Consider the following 18,527-nt stretch of genomic DNA (forward strand, 5'->3'; position numbering starts at 1 on the left):
CCTCTTTGTTAGGTGTTGGATGGTGTGTGTCCTTCGGGATTGACTTGGGTGGTAGAGATGTCAATCGTTTGCCCACCAAAAAGTGGGCTGGAGTAAGTGGTTGCGGTTCATTTACCTCGTTGTGCACAAAGGTGAGAGGCCTAGAGTTCAGAGTTGCTTCGACTTCCGCCAACACAGTACACATGTCTTCAAAGTGGAGTGAAGAAACTCCACAGCTCCTTCAAATCTTGGTCTGCTCTCTTAAATGTTCTGGCATTGTCAGAATAGATAACTCTGCATAGCCCTCTCCTGGCAATGAATCTCTTCAACGCTAGCAAAAATGTCTCAGTTGACTGATCTGACACAAGCTCTAAATGGACCGCTTGTGTCACAGCACAGGTAAATAGGGCAATATAGGATCTTTTCACAAAATCCTATGTTTTCACATAGAGCGGCCCAGCAAAATCCACACCTGCAACTTCGAATGGTGGTGACTCGGATATTCTGTCCCTAGGCAAAGGTGCAGTTAGCTGATGCCCAGCCTTTGCCTTAAACCTCTTACACACAGTGCATCTAGTCACAATGCTCTTAACCAGCTGCCGTGCCCGGATGATCCAATATCTCTCTCTTATTTGTACAAGAGTGTCCCTCACTCCTGAATGCATCACCCTTTTGTGACAGTCCTGTATCAGCAGTTCTGAAAATCTGTGTTTGTTTGGCAGAATCCAAGGATGCTGCTCTCTGAATGTGAAGTCCGACTGCTGCAGCCTGCCTCCAACACTAAGCAGCTCATCTTCATCAAGGAATGGTTTCAGTTCCTGAATCTTACTGTCATTCATCATAGGTTTTCCTACCTTCAGTCTCTGTACCTCCTGGTGAAAACTATGATGTTGTGCAACCTTAATCCAGTACTTCTCAGCATCAAGAAGCTCATTGTCAGCTCACCTCGCATCTTTGGTTGCATCGTTGTTTTTGCATTAGCTATGAATCTCCTAATCCATGCTGTCACTCTGAGCACTCTCTTCAGTTTGCCGTAACTCTCAAGCTTCAGTATTGGTTCACAGATGTCAGTGTCATTAACAGCAAACTGCATGGCTATTTGATAACTGGATTTAAGTTCTACATTCATTTCGTCTGAAATGTTTTCATCTTCAGACTCATGTATCCGATCTTCTGATACAAGAAAACTGGGGCCATTCCACCATAGCTGGTTTTGTAGTAGGGCCTCCACTGATTGTCCTCTTGTGGGCAGGTCAGCGGGATTAGCCTTCCCTGGGATGTGTGACCATGAAGATGGACTCGTAAGAGTCTGGATCTCAGTCACTCGGTTTGCAACAAACGATTTCCACCTTTGTGCCGAACTGCAAATCCATTGCAAAATGATCATGGAGTCAGTCCACATTTTTATTTGGGCTTGCTCCATCTTCAGCGAGATGATCAAGTTGTTCGCCAATCTGGCCCCAATCACGGCTCCCATGAGTTCCAGACGTGGCAACGTCATTTTCTTTAGGGGAGCCACCCTGGCTTTAGATGCGACCAAGCTCATTGTCGTTTCTCCTTCTCGTGTTTTGCCTTGCAGATAGGCCACAGCACTGTATGCCCTTTCACTGGCATCACAAAACACATGTAATTCCAAGCCCTCTTTGCTTTCTTGTTGCATATTGATTTGGTACCACCTTGGTATGGCGAGCTGGTGTAACTGAGTAAGCTCTGAACACCACTGTTGCCATTCTTGTGCCAGATCTGGTGGCAATTCTTCATATCAGGAGAGCCCCATCTCCCACATTGCTTGGAACATGCACTTGACCCTAATGGTGAAGGGGTTCAGAAACCCAAGTGGGTCATAAATTCGTGCTGAGGACTGCAGCACGCTTCGTTTGGTTCCTTTCTTCTCTGTTAGAAGCCTCACTAGTGAACTAAGGTGAAATCATCAGGCTCTGGCCTCCACACTAATCCGAGCACCTTTAATGCTACTCCATTCGTCTCAGGTGCCATCATGTAGTTTGTGGAGCTCTTCTCCCATTTCTGCCCCATTTCTGCCTGAGTTTGTCATCCATTTGCAAAGCTCCATACCAGCACCAGTATTTCTTTGGCATTTGTTGTTATGTGATACGCCTCTTCCACTGAGCGTGTACTTGAAATGAAGTCATCTACGTAAAGTGACTCCCTTATTGTATTCACCACTTGTGGTTGGCTTGTTTCATATTGTTTTAGATGTCTTTGAATTGTCGCTGCAAGCAGAAACGGGCTTGGCGTAACTCCAAACACCACTCTCGTCATCCTCAGAATGCGCAGGTGGTCATTCACTTCTCCATTCGGTGCACCTGAGAACCACAGGAACCTGACTGCATCTCTGTCCCTTTCTGCAAGACGTATTTGCAGGAATGCTTGTTTTATGTCCGCCAGAAAGGCGACTTTGTGTTCCCTAAATCTAAGGAGAACACTGAGTAGATCTGGATTCAAATTTGGCCTCGTAAATAAGCAGTCATTCAGCGACAGACAGCCTTCTTCATGGGACGATGCATCAAAGACCGATCTTAATTTTGTAGTTGCTTTGTCCTCTCTCAGCACTGCATGGTGAGGCATATAATACATTAGAGTCTGTGCTGCGGTTTGGTGCCACTTCCTCTGCAATGTTCTGGTCCAAGTAGTCCTCCACCACTTGATTATACCTGCTGAAGAGTGTGACATCCTTCTTAAATCTTTTACTCAGACCTTCCAGCCGTTTTTTGGCAACTCTGTAGTTGTCTGAGAGCTCTACCTTTTCTGGCTTCCATGGCAACTCCACCTGATATCGTCCATCTTTAACCCTTTACAGCCGATCGGAGCGGGCACGCTCTGTTTTGCGTAACTATTTTTAAATCCTGGTAGCTCTGCAACCAAGTAAGCTAGCGCAATAATTTTTTTTGCATATGAAACTGGAGGAGTTGTACTTACATCTTATGCCATCAGCTTGTCCTAGGTCACAGTTTCCTTCCACATATAGCTTTGCAAAAACTGCATAAAAATCACTTGCAGCAACAAAAACATGATATTCCAGAAACACGCTTCGCCGATCCATCAGCTGTTTGTAACACTTCCTACGTCCATCAGCGCGAACTATCACATGACCGCATGACCTGCCCGAAACCGGAAGTGACGTCATTTTGCGGAAATGTAGTTTTTTACGATCGGGGCCTTATGAGCTTGTGTTTTACTTGTTATGTGTTTTAAAAAGTTATGTTTGACTTTATGACTTTCTGTGTCGTTTCTGGGATGCTTAAGACTCATATTGCACTGCTGGAAATAGTTTATTTTGATGCATATGCTGTTATTTTGCAAATTTGCACTATAATATTTATTTTCGTTTTTCCTGCAGTATATAAAAATTGGTGTATTTCAAAAATAAAACTATGAAGACACTCAAAATAAATTTCCTGTGGTGGGAAACTAGTTTGTGTAACTTTTTTGTATTTACAGTTTTGAGGGATAAGCCTCTTAAATTTCTCTAACTAGAAATATATGTTAAAAAAACAAAAACGATTTTCAATTTTTTTGTAGTTTATTGCACTTTTTTGCAATTTATGTAATTACTATGCACCTAATGCAGACATATTATTAAAGTTTGGGCTATAATGGTTGTATTGATGTATAGCAACTTGAAATGCTCCCAAAAATGGCTCCACAGCATGTAAAAATATAATATAAGCTCTGGCGAACTTGGTTCTATGGTAGGTCTTAAAGGGTTAAACATAGTCGTTCTCTCAAACATCTGCAGAGCCTCATCATCTTCTGGGTTCTTTGTTGTCTCATTTGTAATACCCAGAGACTCTATTTCCCAGAATGCTTTCAGTTGCTTGGAAAGGAGTTTCTCTTCCTCACACGGAATGAACATGCAGGCTGCCTCTGTAACAGTTGATGCAGAGACTGGACCCTGAACAGACCATCCGAAGGTGCTCTCCAGTGCCACCAATGTTTCTGTAAGTCTCTCCACCCTTCCTGTCACGATCTGCCAATAGTAGTCAGCTCCTATGAGGACAGCAAGCTCTGGTTCCTCATTGGATCCTGGGAAGTCAGCCAGTTGTAGTACTCTTTTCTTAAGCTCATGCTGGATCTGTTCACCAGGAACCTTCATTATTGCCGAGCACACTTGTGGGGTCTCCACAGCTTCTATTACAATACTCTGGCTAGGATCCCAGATATTTTGTAGCATAACTTTCACTATGCCGCGCTGTGATCTTGTGGGAAAGGAGGACCCAAATGTGTGTAGTGTCAATGTCTCTTGCCTTATTACTGGTAAATTTAGGCTCTTCACCAACGTTTCATGTATGAAGCTTCTTTGGCTGCCTCCATCTAATAAGCAACGAGCTACCCTTCTGCCTGACGGGTCTTCAATCCACACCTTTGCAGTCTTTAGGAACACAGTGTTCTGTTCACCTGGTTTCACTCTTACTGAATGAGGGAGCACGGAGAAGACCACTGCTTCTGGGATGGGGCCTGTACATCCACCCTTTCACCACCGCACACAGCAACGTGATGTCTCCGTCCACATTTCTCACAGGACACATTCTTGGTCTTACAGAATCTTGCAATGTGTTTCTGTCCCAAACACACAAAACATCTCCCCATTCTCTTTAACTTGCCCTTTCTTTGAAGCGTGTCATTATTTGGGCAGTTTTCCGATTTGTGATCGGCACACTCACAGAATATACAGGTGTTTTGTTTCTGGCTGGCTGAGACTGTAAGCTAAGTGGAAGGAAGGAGCTGAGGACTAGTGAGTATCAGAACCACAATCCAGGATGAGTCAATGCTCATCCATGAGTACATATGGAAGATGGCCATGTGTGCTTAGTGAATACGTCAGGCAGCCAAACCTTAGAAAGAAGAGGAGCAAGGAGATGAACCATCATGGAAGGACAGATCCCCATACAGTATGGACCACCAGCAGATAGAAAACATGGCTGACATCCAGAAATCCTACCAGTGGCTGGACAAGGCTGAACCGAAAGACAAAACACAGAGGCATGAATCATGGCAGCACAAGAACAAGCTCTAAGCATAAGATCCTTAGAGGCTGCTACCCCAGGCAAAACCCCCAGACTGTGCAAAGATGCCCCTGAAAAAATCCAGTACATAACAGCAGGTGCAGGTTGGCTGGAAGTATATCAATTAACATTTGTGCAGCAATGCCCTGGAAATCCAGAGGTCAAAATGGGATACATCCCCCAAGGTAGCTGAAAATGACCAAGCTAAGTCTGGGGCTTCCTGATATAACAGACAAACTGGTGATATCTATCCAACCAGACGCAATAGTGGTGGACAAGCAGAGGGAGATGACTGTAGTGATAGATATAGCTATATCAAGTGTTAACAACATGAGGATGAAGGAACACAATATGCTTGAGACTTATCATAGGCTGAGAAGAGAGCTTGAGAAAATGTTGAGCGTGAAGGCAGTAGTGGTTTCCGTGGCTTTTTTGCTTTTATACTAAGCCTATACTAGTTCCGCGGATTTAAAAAAAAAATGCATGGGCAAACAAAATGAAGGGCATAGGACTATAAACGTCAATTCGTCAGATTCCCTGAAGTTGTTTACATGTTAGTGGAGAACTTAATGAGTCCCATAGAGGATGGAAGGTTTTCTGATAAAACAAAGCCACAGAGTCAGTCACTTACCTTCTCAGTTCGGTGCAGGAAATATATTAATACAGTACTTTAAGGCTTATCTTTTGGTTTGTTATTCTTGAATACCATTTATGCAATCAAATTCTATAGTCAGTAACATTTTTTAATCAATGGATGTTAAATTAAATGTAACATTGTTAACTCTTGGTGGGTTTGCAGAATTGCACAAATACAGATACCTTTATTTTGTGGTTATATTCACGTTATATATTCTGATACTCTGCTTTAATTCCACTATAGTGTACCTTATTTGGACTCACAAAAACCTTCATGAGCCAATGTACATTTTTATTGCAGCTTTGTTAATCAACTCTGTTCTTTACAGCATGATTATCTATCCGAAGCTCTTATCTGATGTTTTGTCTGAAAAACAAACTATATCGTATCCACTCTGTCTTTTCCAAGGATTTTCGTATTACACCTCAGCTGGGTCAGAGTTTTTACTGTTGGCAGCAATGGCATATGACAGGTATGTGTCTATATGCAAACCCCTGCAATATCCAGTTATTATGAATAGAATAACTATAAATGTGTTTCTGATTTTAGCTTGGCTTATACCTGCTTTTGAGATTGCAGTGTCATTTGTGCTTTATTTTAATATAAAACTCTGTAGTTTTACTCTGACAGGAATTTTTTGTAACAATTCAATTTACAGGCTTCAGTGTGTGCCGTCAGTCACAATATCTATATATGGTGTGGTCACGTTGATAAATATTGCCCTTCTACCAATGCTTTTCATACTTTTTACATATATAAGGATTCTTAGAATATCTTACAATTGTTGTAGAGAAACAAGGAGAAAAGCTCTAAAGACATGTTTACCCCACTTGCTGGTGTTAATCAACTTTTCATGTTTTATTGTTTTTGATTCAGTTATAATTAGACTGGATTCCGATCTGTCGAAAACTCTTCGTTTGACATTGACGTTTCAGTCAATTTTATTCCATCCTCTTTTAAATCCAATCATATATGGACTCAAAATGAATGAGATTTTTAGACATATCAAGTCATTGTTGTGTCAAGTTTAATAAAACTGGTATTACTGCATTGGTATTATCAAATGAATGGCATTTCAGATAATGGAGTACTTTAGCTCTGATTTCACATGCAAGATTGATAATAATGGTCAACATAATGGTCATTATACAAAGATAAACAATTTATTAAACTGTTGCTGGTAATCTTTGAAGTCTAAATAGTTCATATGCCCGCGTTTCACATTTTCCTGTCTGTTTTGTCACAGATTCTAATTTACTATTGTGTAAATGAATAAATATAATTTAGTAAAATGAATCAATTGCTACCAGTCTATTATGCTGACAAGCATTTTTTGTATTGTAACTGACATATCAATATCAATGAAAGAAAAAACAAAGTTTCAAAGTTTTTCAAATTCTATAAATTATAACAAAATATTACATATACATATAGCTCAGGTCCTCTACCAGAGGTCTGGGAGCTTGAGGATTCTGCGCAGTATCCTTTCTGTTCCTTGGATTGCACTCTTCTGGACAGAGATCTTGGATCTCCAAGTGCTCTAATTACTACTGGAACCACTGTTACCTTCACCCTCCACATCTTCTCGAGCTCTTCTCTGAGCCTTTGGTACTTCTTCATCTTCTTGTGTTCCTTCTTTCTGATGTTACTGTCATTCGGTGCCGCCACATCTATCACTACAGCCCCCTTCCGCTGCTTGTCCACCACAATGTCCAGTTGGTTAGCCATCACTATTTTGTCCGTCTGTTTCTGGAAGTCCCACAAGATCTTAGCTTGGCTAATTCTTGACCACCCTAGGGGGAGTCTTTTTATTTTTGACGTCGGGACTTCCAGGCCATACACGGCACAGACATTTCTGTATAATATGCCGGCCACTTGGTTATGGCATGATATGTATGCCCTGCCTGCTAGCATTTTGCACCTTCCTGTTATGTGTTGGATTGTCTCAGGTGCATCTTTGCACACCCTGCACCACGGGTCTTGCCTAGGGTGGTAGGCACACAATTCATAACAGCACTTTTACATATGCCTAAGTGCTTTCTAACATTTAGACACACTAATATGGGTTTTTTTTATTATCATTTGCCTGAGTTTCATTGATATTTTATTTGTATAATTGTTCCAGGATTCAAAAGAGATTTTCAAAATGATTATGGGGTAAACAGTCTTGGATTTTGAAATCCCTTGTCAACAAATCATTTTGCTGCTAGGAATTTTTCACCTATACCTTAACAAATTTCACTTAATAACTCCAAATCTGAAAATCATTTTCATATAAGTATGTCCTGTTTATTGCTTGTGATGTTACAAGTATTGGACAACTATGATGACAGGACAGGATTTGTGATGCATTTTCAGCAGTTAATAAATGTTGTGGGTGAGCTCCTTAGAAGAATGAAAAAAATAATAACTGTGTGATGGTATTGTTAAGATTCAAAGTTGAGGAAGGAGAGTACACACCACCCATGGTCCAGAAGGTCTTTGGTCAAACAATGATTTTAATGAATACACGCGTGGGAAGACACTCTGTACGCAGACAGCCAGTAGTCCTCGACTTAATCAAAGCATGAACAGATATTTTATAGCATCAGGGTTTGTTTACTGACGCCCCTTCATACGTCACAGATACATTTTATACATAGATCAAATCAAAACCACAACGACTTTTGACACAGTTTAAAAGAACAATTGTCTCCTATCTTCACAACAGGTGCTTCCTGTCACTGCCGGATGCTCGCAGCAGTTCTGCGACAAACTGCTCTTTGCAACATCAGCAAAACATGATTAAACTTTCACCTATAAATGATTCTCTAACTGAGTGTGTGTGTGTGTGCGTCTGTGTGCTAACCACAATTGCACCCTGTTTCACCTCGCGACTAGCTCCTGACCCCTCACCAGACAGAGAGACAGAAACCACTCTCGTATGTGTAATAATCGAACTGAAACTATGGATATGACTTTTACTAAATAAATGTTTTAATCAAGAACCTCTACTAAACATAATAACTGTGTGCATAAGCATCTTAAGGCCTTCTTAAAGCTATCTGTTACATTGTTAAAGCCTCGTCTTAGCCTGCGGCCCAAAATAACTATCTGCTTTCACTTCTGCATACAACTTCCTGTCAGCCTGCAACTCAGTCCTTCTGAAAGAGACACTGTTTAACCCCTGAATGCAATATAAACTCCAGATTTTATTATTAATGCAATGGTAATGATGACAATTATTTAACTATAGCAGTAAAATAATTTCCCTTCTCGACAGTATAAAAAGTAAACTGACAGCCCACAGGTGATATAAGGATTCTGTAATGAGTGTCATTAGTGAGCATGCATTGGTGCTACCTGCGCTGTGTAAAACAACAGGCCAAGCCTCAGAGGAGTGGCCTGACTACAGCCAGTCTCTAAACAGCTAATTGCTAAGTTAAGACTGTCAAAATGGTCAACAGGTTATTATGTCTTTGGCCCTAGAGAGCAATTAAACTTCAGCTTGGGTACCCTTCAACAACAACAATAAAATTAGTGTCTATAATATCTGTTTACATTGACTATGTGGCTCATTAAAACAAGTACTAATAAAAAAGTATAAAAAGTTTAAATAATCAAGTAAATCTTACTGCTGTCATCATTGGTCATATAATGTCATTAAATATTATGACAATATTATAAACCTAAAAACCTAAAACAAGCAGTGGAAAGGAGCAGAGTTTAAAACCATTGCGTATATTTGTATTGCTAGAGGAAAAGTGGCCTAACTGCATAATTTTGCACTGAGGCAGCAAACCAAAACATGCTGTTTTGGTAAATCTGTCTATAAACAACTGAAAATAATTCATCACATATTCTTCTACATGCACATATTTAAAAAAAAAGAAAAATACAGTTAATTCAATTTAAACATGAATAAAAATGGTTTTAGTCTTAGCAGTAGCTAGCACTGTGCCATGTGCAGATTTGGCACATTACCCCTGGTCAAAGGTCAAATCATCTGCTACTCCTCATTTTACTCAACACTGAGGTATTTTGTGTCACAAAATAAGTAAATACTTAATAAAGGGACAGTGTAATAACCAAAAATTTGGTTTGCTGCCTAAGAGCAACACCATGCCAACAGTTGACTGTGGAGAATTTGGTAGTGACAAAACTTCATGACTGGACGTGTTGCACAGGTTTCATTCTATCAGCCATGTTGACATTCCATGAGCTCCTGCTACTGCCCGTGCCTGGCTGTTTGATTTTATACACCTGTGGACATGGAAGTGACTGGAACACCTGAATTCAATGATATGGATGGGTGAGATAATTATTTTGGCAATATAGTGTTTACACTACTAAAACAAAAACAAAAGACAAAGGAAAAGAAATCATGCTGGATCTCTGTACTGATATGGACTGGGTAATGTTTTAGGAAAAGAACACATTCGGTGGAAATTAAAATTATCAATATACAAAGGGCTGAACGCAGACTAATCCATTTTGTCCATTTTGAAAGTTCATTGGAACATTGTAGTAACTCAGGCATGTATACAACTACCACTTGCATGCATGCCTGATAATGTTGACATATACACATAATGAGAGGTTTGGTGTCCTGTGGGAAGGAGGTGAGATCTCCTTCCATATCTCACCAGGCCACGCCTCTCACACGCCTGGACAGTCTAAGGTTCAACCTGGTGGCATGGGAAGGACTGAAACATAATCTCCCAGAGAGAGGCCTACTGGATTTAGGTCATGTGAGCGAGGGGGACAGCCAGTTATATCAATTCCTTTATCGTCGGGGAACTGCATGAATACCCTCGCCACATGAGGCCAGACACTGTTGTTCACCCATAGGAACCCAGGATCCACTGCAACAGTGTAGGGTTTGACAGTGCGTCCCAGGATTTGATCCCAAAACCTAATGTTAGTTGGTGTGCTGTTGCCAAACCTGTAAAGGTCAGTGAGTACCCCTGTGTATTTACTTCCCCAGACTATCACTGACCCACCACAAAAACAGTCATGCTGAATGATGTTACAGGCAGCATAACATTCTCTATGGTTTTTCCAGAACCTTGCGTGCCTGTCATACGTACTTAAGGTGAACCTGCTCTCATCTGTGAAAAGTCCAGGGCTTTTGTCTCATTGTTGCACTTCTAATAACTGCTAACAGTATTAACATCAAAGAAGCTGAAATTGATTAACAACCTCCTCTGCTACTTAACTGACTAGATCAATATACAAAAAATTTAAATGACTTGATATTTTACTCTGATTAAAAAGTATTTCAGAAATTGAGCAGTCTATTATATATTATTCTTATTACTATATTATAATGTATTAGAATATAATTATAATGTACTCTTCATAAGCAGATGAGGTCACAATTATGTCTCCATTTTAAAGTTAATGTTTTATAAATTTTCCTAGTGCTTTTTTAAAAGAGCAAACATTTTTCAAAGAAACATTTCTAAACCTGAAGGTTTTCTTTAGAAAGCACAAATTATTATTTTTATTTGTGCACAATAACAGAATTATTTCAGACCAGCATGCGGACCGATAAAAACTCGGTGAAGCCAGTCTGACGTATGCTAAAGACAACCTGGAGAAAAATTATTCATACTGGAGAGGTGTACAACCCAAAAAGAACACCATCCCCACACTAAAAAAGTGGAGTGAGTATTATGCTGTTTGGTTGATTCAGTGCATCTGGAACTGGGAATCTCATCAAGGTGGAACTAATCATGAAGAAAGAAAGAAATGTGAAAATCTGGAGCAGGCGACAGCTGGGTCGTCGCATTGTCTTCCAACATGAAACAATCCAAACGTACATCAATCCTGGTGAGTTACTACCTGAATGATGAATGCTTTAGCATTCAGGTATTGAATTGACCGGCACTGACTGGCTGCAGAAATCCCTGAGTTGAATCCCATTGAAAATCTGTGGGATGATCTAAAGGGCTAATGATGCTTACCCTAGCAGTTTCTGAGTTTTGTGAAATATTTTGTGTCTGCATGCCAAGTAAAATAATGTAAGCATCCAAAATAAAATAATGACATCTAGAAAAGTTATGTTAAATATTCCCTGGTCTGTTTAGCAGCACTTGGTGTTACAAATACACTCAAGAGGTTTTTGTGAGATGTGGTTTGCTAAGTAAGAACCACTCCATTTACATGCAGGTGACCACAATGCATTAAGACTAGAGACATGCACTGTCAGTTAGCTACATTTAAAAAGTACCAACAACTCAAAGTTTAAATATTATACTGGATATTATACTGTTATGTCAGTTGTCAGCAGAAGTGTATGTTGAAAACGCAGAACTTTACAACCTGAAGTCTGTCGGGATAAGAAAGGATCAGATTTTTTCTGGTTTGAGATAAACTTGACAGCTGTTTGTAATGATTCTTTTCTCTTTGTGAATATAGGCGCTACTCTCAGATTCAGACCTCAGCACCACCCAGTGACAAAAGACTGGGTGGTGCTATATGTCCACTCTTTATGTCAAATGCACATTTTTGTAAAATATTTGAATACTTTTGTAATAACCCTAAAATTAACCAGTGAAAGAGTGCAAAAGCTATGCTATTCTGCACATATGCTGTAGCTGTTTTACTGAGAAAATTGAAGACAAAAAAATCAAAAGAGATCATACAATCATGTAACTGGTATTTTCTGTACAGTAATTAACCATGACACAGAGTAACCAAAGAGGGTAATATATATTTTAAATATACACAGGCTTTAAACAGAGTAAAATATTATTTTAATTCACTGAAGTTTGAAAGGTCTTTTTGGTCTTTTTTGATTTCCTGATTGAAGGACATTGTGATATAGTCTGGCCTGCTGAAACTGAAATAAAGGAATGTTTTTATTTATCTTGCTGATGTGTGAAAATCTTAAACTGACCTGCTGTGCTGTGTTGTGTCATTCAGGGCCTTGGGGCATATTGAGCCGAAAGGTAAACTGCAGATACAGCTGAATACCTTAAGATCTTTCAGACTTCCAGAACTCATGTAGAGGGTTTTAAAAGCAGAAACGGATGTATGACAGCACTTTAGAAAACTCTGCTCATACTGATGTGACAATAACTTTAATTTGTATTTTCTGTTAAAATCACTAGGGCAATTGGTGGTCTCCATCAGTGACATCTAATCACAGGGACCACACCTCCAAACATGCTCCTTCCGGCTGTCATCAATTTAGGTTCCCCCATTCTGCAAGCTGATCATTCTTGTTTACGTGCCCCACCCTCCCTCCCTCCTTGTTCTCTATTCTTTAACTTCTTCGCTTCTATTTAGTACACGGGGATCTGCCAGGCCCGGGAGCCATTGCCAGTCCCCTTCGAGGCCTTCCCCGAACCGCAGCTCAATTCATGTCAAAGCATTCACTTTTACCTACTAAAATGCTGTTAAACCTAAATTGAGGATGTGGGCCCAGCTAGTGAAATGTTAAAGTGATACAGAGTGCTACAACAGGGTCTATCTGTATGTGCTTTTGCTAATAGTAGATCATCTTTTTATTCAAAAATACATAGTATAAGTCTAATTACTATGTTGAATAAGAAATGCAGAGTAAATTAAATTATTCTAATGTCTAGATTTTATGTGTGTATACATGATTCAGCTTCCACCTTGGCTGATAAGTGTCATGATGAGCTACCTGTGTTTTTCCACTGTTTCCCAGTGTATCCACCTCTGGGTGGAGCCCTCATCAGTTGTATTCTGTGTAGCAGTATTTGGGTGGAGTTACTTGGGTCGAATTCTTGCCCACACACCAAACTGACGTACCTGTGATCACACCCGCATAGACTTTTTATACTTTCCCTTTCTGCTCCAGTTTTAATGATTGTTGTTGGTGATTTTACTGTTACTGACTGATCATTAAATTAAGATAAATGCACTCATATCACTATATTTACAAATACTGGAAGTCGCCAGTACTACCCCTTAGCCTCCTACTAGATGTACCTATATTAAGACTGGAAACATGCAGAGTCACCCAGAGCATGGGTGACTCTTAGCTAAGCCACAGACCATGATGGAGTATGGTCTGTGGCTTAGCTGCAGGGTAGGGGTGATGCAGTGCATTCAGGCAGCAGTGCCAGGGGTAGATCATCTTCGGATCATGCCCCCCTGCAATTGTGCCAGGATCTGGAGAAGGAGGAAGCTGAGATTGGAGAGCTGCGTGTGGTGACACAGAATGTTGAAATTAAATAAATTACCGAACACTGAAATACTATGGGTGGGTGCATTGTGCTGGGCAGAATGAACACCAGTTTGCGTTACAGGATAAATTTGAAAAAGTAAAAAAAAAAAAAACATGAATTCTGACCTTGAGGGCAAGGGTCACAGAGATTCAAACTTGTCAGAGACTTTTAAAGTCATTTGTATGTTCTTATATTATTGTGATTACAATATTATTACAGCCATCTCTTAGTTAGTTGCTCTTCATTGAGCCAAGCTGCAAGGCACGGAAATCTTGTGTTTAACATTGTTCCTCTCCTGCAGGGAATACAAGTTATAGAGAAAACTGTTTGTTCCCTTTCAGATGATTCACTCGGTGCAACACATATATATGGGACATATATACACATCCCATAGAGCAACCACCAAACGGAAGTTGGACCACCAGCACCTTAGAGTGTGGTAGAACCAGCAGAGAGGACAGCATGAGTTGTAACATCCAAACAATAGAGCTGAACAAAAATGTACGGTCATGTCCAACTGCAGCACAAATATCACCTATGGGGACCCATTTAATAAGAGTTCATGAGGTTGTCACTCCTCTGGTGAAATGAATTCTCACCCCCCTGGGGCAAAGCAAGACCCCTGGTGCTGTACGCCAGTGAGATAGCTTCTATAATCCAGTGGGGCAGCCTCTGTTTAGACAGAGCTTCATCTCTGGCTGGATTAGCGAAGCAGACAAACAACTTGTCACATAAGCACACATTCTGAGTGTGCTCAGCGTAGTTACGTAGAACACAGAGAATGCATCCTCCTCTCCTCCACACAACACTTGAAAGGAGGGGAGCAAAAGCTCAGCAGCTCAAATTCCACCACTGCAGGAATGACTTTGGGTAAATAAGCAGTACAGAAATTTCATATCCACATACTTAACAGTTGGGGCCAAACCCTTAGCTATCAAATGTGGCCTCTCAGCAGGTAAACATGAAGGCACCACAGATCTGTGCATGGATGAATCACTTCTCCTCCTACCTGAAGAGGGAGGCAAAAAGATCCCAAATCTGGGCCACTATCAAAGGGTGCAACCTCCATTCCCTCTACTCCCAGGTTCAGATGGCCCAGAGCATGGGTGACTCTTAGAGACACCCATGCACCATAACAGGTTTCTTCTCTGCCTGTTTATGTAAAAGATCACTGTTGAATTGTTGGTCCTGACTAGGAAATGCTGGCCCTTCAGTACCAGACAAAAAAGCTTGAGGGCTAAGAACACCGCTGTGGCAGCACAAGAACAAGTTCTGAGCACAAGATCCATCGGGCTGGGGTCTACTGCACAAGGTAAGACCTCAGATGCAGAAAGTGTAAAGATGCCCCTGAGACAATCTAGCACATAGGTGTCAAACTCTGGCCTGCGGGCCAAATGTAATTTGGCCGGGCAGGGCATATATGGACCGCCATAACAAAGTGGCTGGCATAGTAAACAGAAACATCTGTGCCAAATATGACGTCGAAGTCCCGAGGTCAAAATGTGAGACGCCCCCTGGGGTGTTGGAGAATGACCAAGCTAAGATCCTGTGGGATTTCCAGATACAGACGGACAAAATGGTGATGGCTAACCAACCAGACATAGAGGTGGTAGAAAAGCAGAAGAAAATAGGGGTAGTGATAGTCGAAATGATAACAAATGACAGCAACATTAGGAAAAAGGAACACAAGAAGCTTGAGAAGTACCAAGGGCTCAGAGAGTTTAAGAAGATGTGGAGGGTGAATGTAACAGTAGTGCCAGTAGTAATCAGAGCACTCAATGCAGTGACTCCCAAGCTAGGCGAGCGGCTCCAGCAGATCCTGGGAACATCATCTGAGATCTCTGTCAGATGCTGTTCCTAGGAGTGCAATCATAGGAACAGCAAAGATATTGTGCAGGACCCTGAAGCTTCCAGGCCTCTTGTAGAAGACCCGAGTTTGAAGGGGGCCACCTATATTTAGGAAACTTCCCTTTTTGTTTATCTGTGTTATCTTTGTCTAATATTAACATTTGGTTTGATGACCTGAAATATTTAGGTGTGACAAAAATACAAAAAATGGGAAATCAAGAAGGGCCAAACACTTTTTGCACCACTATAGTTGCCTGCAAATAGACTTACTGATTCTAATCTCCTAAGTCCTGCCATTTTCCATTGTGCAGTCTGCTTTCCTTGCCTGTTTCCTAGTTAACTTTCAAAACTTTTTGCTTGCCCATCTGAACTTTGTCCTGTGTTCCTGTAAGGAGTTCAGAATTGACAGGCGGTCACTCACTTCCCTAGAATCGTCTCATTTCCATTTAATTCAGATTTTGCCAATATTAACAGTTGCCCCATAATGCTTTATATTGTAAGGTAAAGATAATACAATACAACAATACACACAAACAATCAGGTGACCCCTATGCGCAAGCACCTGGTGACAGGAAGAAAATAAACCCCCTTTAAACAAGAAGAATCAGGCTTACGTAGGGGCAACCATCTACCCATTACCGGTTGGGGTGAGGGGAGGAAGACAGTACAAAAGTCATTCTGTAGAAGAGAGACAGAGATTAATAATAACTCTTTAAATGCAGAGTGATGTACAAGCACATAGTGAGTGAAAAGAGGTGAGTAAAGGAAAAGTGCATTATGGAAAGCCCCCAAGATTCTAGGCCTACTGCAGCATAACAAAGGGAGGATGTTGTATTACCTGATCCAGCCCTAACTGTATGCTTTGTTCTGTAAGAACTACTCCAATGTTTAACATTGGTATATGCTAAAGTCATGTGTGGTAAATTGTCGAAAAACAAGTGTAGCAGCTTACATAGACAGAAATCTATCTGTCTTCTCTTTTTGGACAGAGAAGACATATGGTTTGAAAGAGTAGTGAAAGAAGCCATTTATGTCCACTATGAGCGACCATCTTTGAACAGAGGCGGTGGCTTACGACACCAACTGTCTGCCATCTATAATCCAGTTTTGATTTACTGTGACCTTCACAGTACAATTCCCTGGTGGACAAAGCAACCTAATAAAACCTTTCACAGAGTAAGATGATTCACTGTGCACATTTGACTGATGAATGTACTCCAAGATATATTTCAAGTTCAAATACCTGTAAATGAATGAAGGAAAGACAACATAGGTTGCATATTGGTGAAGTTTTGTTTTGTTATTTGTTATTCTTCATTAACACTGCTGGTTTTATAATTTTTTTTCAAAGTATTAATGGATGAGGTGTTAAATGCTACATATTTAACTCTAGATGGGTATGTTGAAGTTAACAAGTACAGATATGTTTATTTTTTCATTTTCTTTATATTATATAGTTTAATAATCTGCAGTAATTCTACTATTGTGTACATAATCTGGATTCATAAAAACCTTCATGAGCCGATGTACACTTTCATTGCTGCTTTGCTGCTGAACTGTGTTCTTTACAGCACAACTGTTTACCCCAAACTGCTGATTGACTTTTTATCTGAAAAACAAGTCACAACATATTCAGCCTGTCTCTTTCAGTTTTTTATGTTTTACACTTTAGGCAGTTCAGAGTTCTTTCTCTTGGCAGCCATGGCCTATGACAGATATGTGGCTATTTGTAAACCTCTGCAATATCAAACTATCATGAGTAAAACCACTGTGAGTATTTTCTTGGCTGTAGCATGGCTTGTACCTGTTTGTCACATTGCAGTCTTAACAGCTGGGAGTGCTGAAGCAACATTGTGTAACTTTAACTTAAAAGGAATATTTTGTAATAATGCAGTTTACACTCTTCAGTGTGTCAAGTCACGATTAATTACTGTATTTGGAGTAGTTGCTTTAATAGATCTTGTAATATTACCTATGCTCTTCATAGTTTTTACATACTCAAACATTTTTATCCTCACTTATCAAAGCTGTAAAGACGTGAGGAAGAAAGCTTTGGAGACCTGTTTACCCCATTTGTTAGTTTTATTTAGCTTCTCCTGTTTAAGTATCTATGATGTAAGCATAGCTCGAGTAGAATCAGATTTTCCCAAAACTGCGCGATTAATAATGACATTACAAATAGTGCTCTATCATCCATTGCTTAATCCATTCATTTATGGGCTCAAAATGAAGGAAATTTCTAAACAGCTAAAAAGATTTTTCTATCATGCTAAAATCATTTCATGTATTAACTCTGAATGCTAAGGTGCCACAATTTGTTTTGTAATAATTTTCTTGCCATCATTGAAAATGCTTTTCATTTAATAAAGTAATTCAAACTATTATTCAGAAAAGTACAGGAAAAAATAAACCATGCCGTGTTCATCTGTATTTGTAAATAAATTGAACATAATATTATTATTAAAGTGTATTGAAGTCTGTTGTTATGCTCAGTAAAATGCTCATGTGAATAGGGTTTAAGACCTATGGTTAATTTACATTAACAGCTTTTGGTGACGTATTTAAATACAAATATAAATTGCCTTCTTTTATGAAAGGTTCACCAATTCCAAGATAGGTAAGAGGATAAGTAATCAAATAAACTATCAGATTAATTTTGTCAGACTTTCATATTTTATTTTGGATTTTTATAACATTATTGGTGGTTCTTATATATGCTGTGTAATAGAGATTTTCCACTAAAGGAATGGGTGGTAACACTTTATAAAACTGTGATAGCTGCAATAGCTTTATAATAACTACATCTTCCTCCCTTGTCACAAATCATGGGCCAGTGTAATTTATTGCCGTCTATCT

The 18,527-nt window shown here is 39.9% G+C and overlaps 2 protein-coding genes across 2 annotated transcripts; both read left to right on the top strand.

The window, feature by feature from the left end:
* The first annotated feature begins 5,753 nt into the window (after window positions 1–5,753).
* Window positions 5,754–6,671, top strand: LOC101464115 (olfactory receptor 6N2-like). Its single transcript, XM_004572009.1, has one exon. The coding sequence runs from the start codon at window positions 5,754–5,756 to the stop codon at window positions 6,669–6,671; it is 918 nt and encodes a 305-aa protein (XP_004572066.1).
* Window positions 6,672–17,027: 10,356 nt separating this feature from the next.
* Window positions 17,028–17,975, top strand: LOC101464397 (olfactory receptor 6N2-like). Its single transcript, XM_004572010.1, has one exon. It carries the CDS (start codon window positions 17,028–17,030, stop codon window positions 17,973–17,975), a length of 948 nt encoding a protein of 315 aa, XP_004572067.1.
* Window positions 17,976–18,527: the final 552 nt, after the last annotated feature.

The sequence above is a fragment of the Maylandia zebra genome, linkage group LG16 (assembly GCF_041146795.1).
Source record: "Maylandia zebra isolate NMK-2024a linkage group LG16, Mzebra_GT3a, whole genome shotgun sequence".
Taxonomy (NCBI): Eukaryota; Metazoa; Chordata; class Actinopteri; order Cichliformes; family Cichlidae; genus Maylandia; species Maylandia zebra.

Excerpts from the sequence above, each read along its gene's own strand:
- LOC101464115 (XM_004572009.1), top strand. The coding sequence starts at position 5,754 with ATGGATGTTAAATTAAATGTAACATTGTTAACTCTTGGTGGGTTTGCA.
- LOC101464397 (XM_004572010.1), top strand. The coding sequence starts at position 17,028 with ATGGATGAGGTGTTAAATGCTACATATTTAACTCTAGATGGGTATGTT.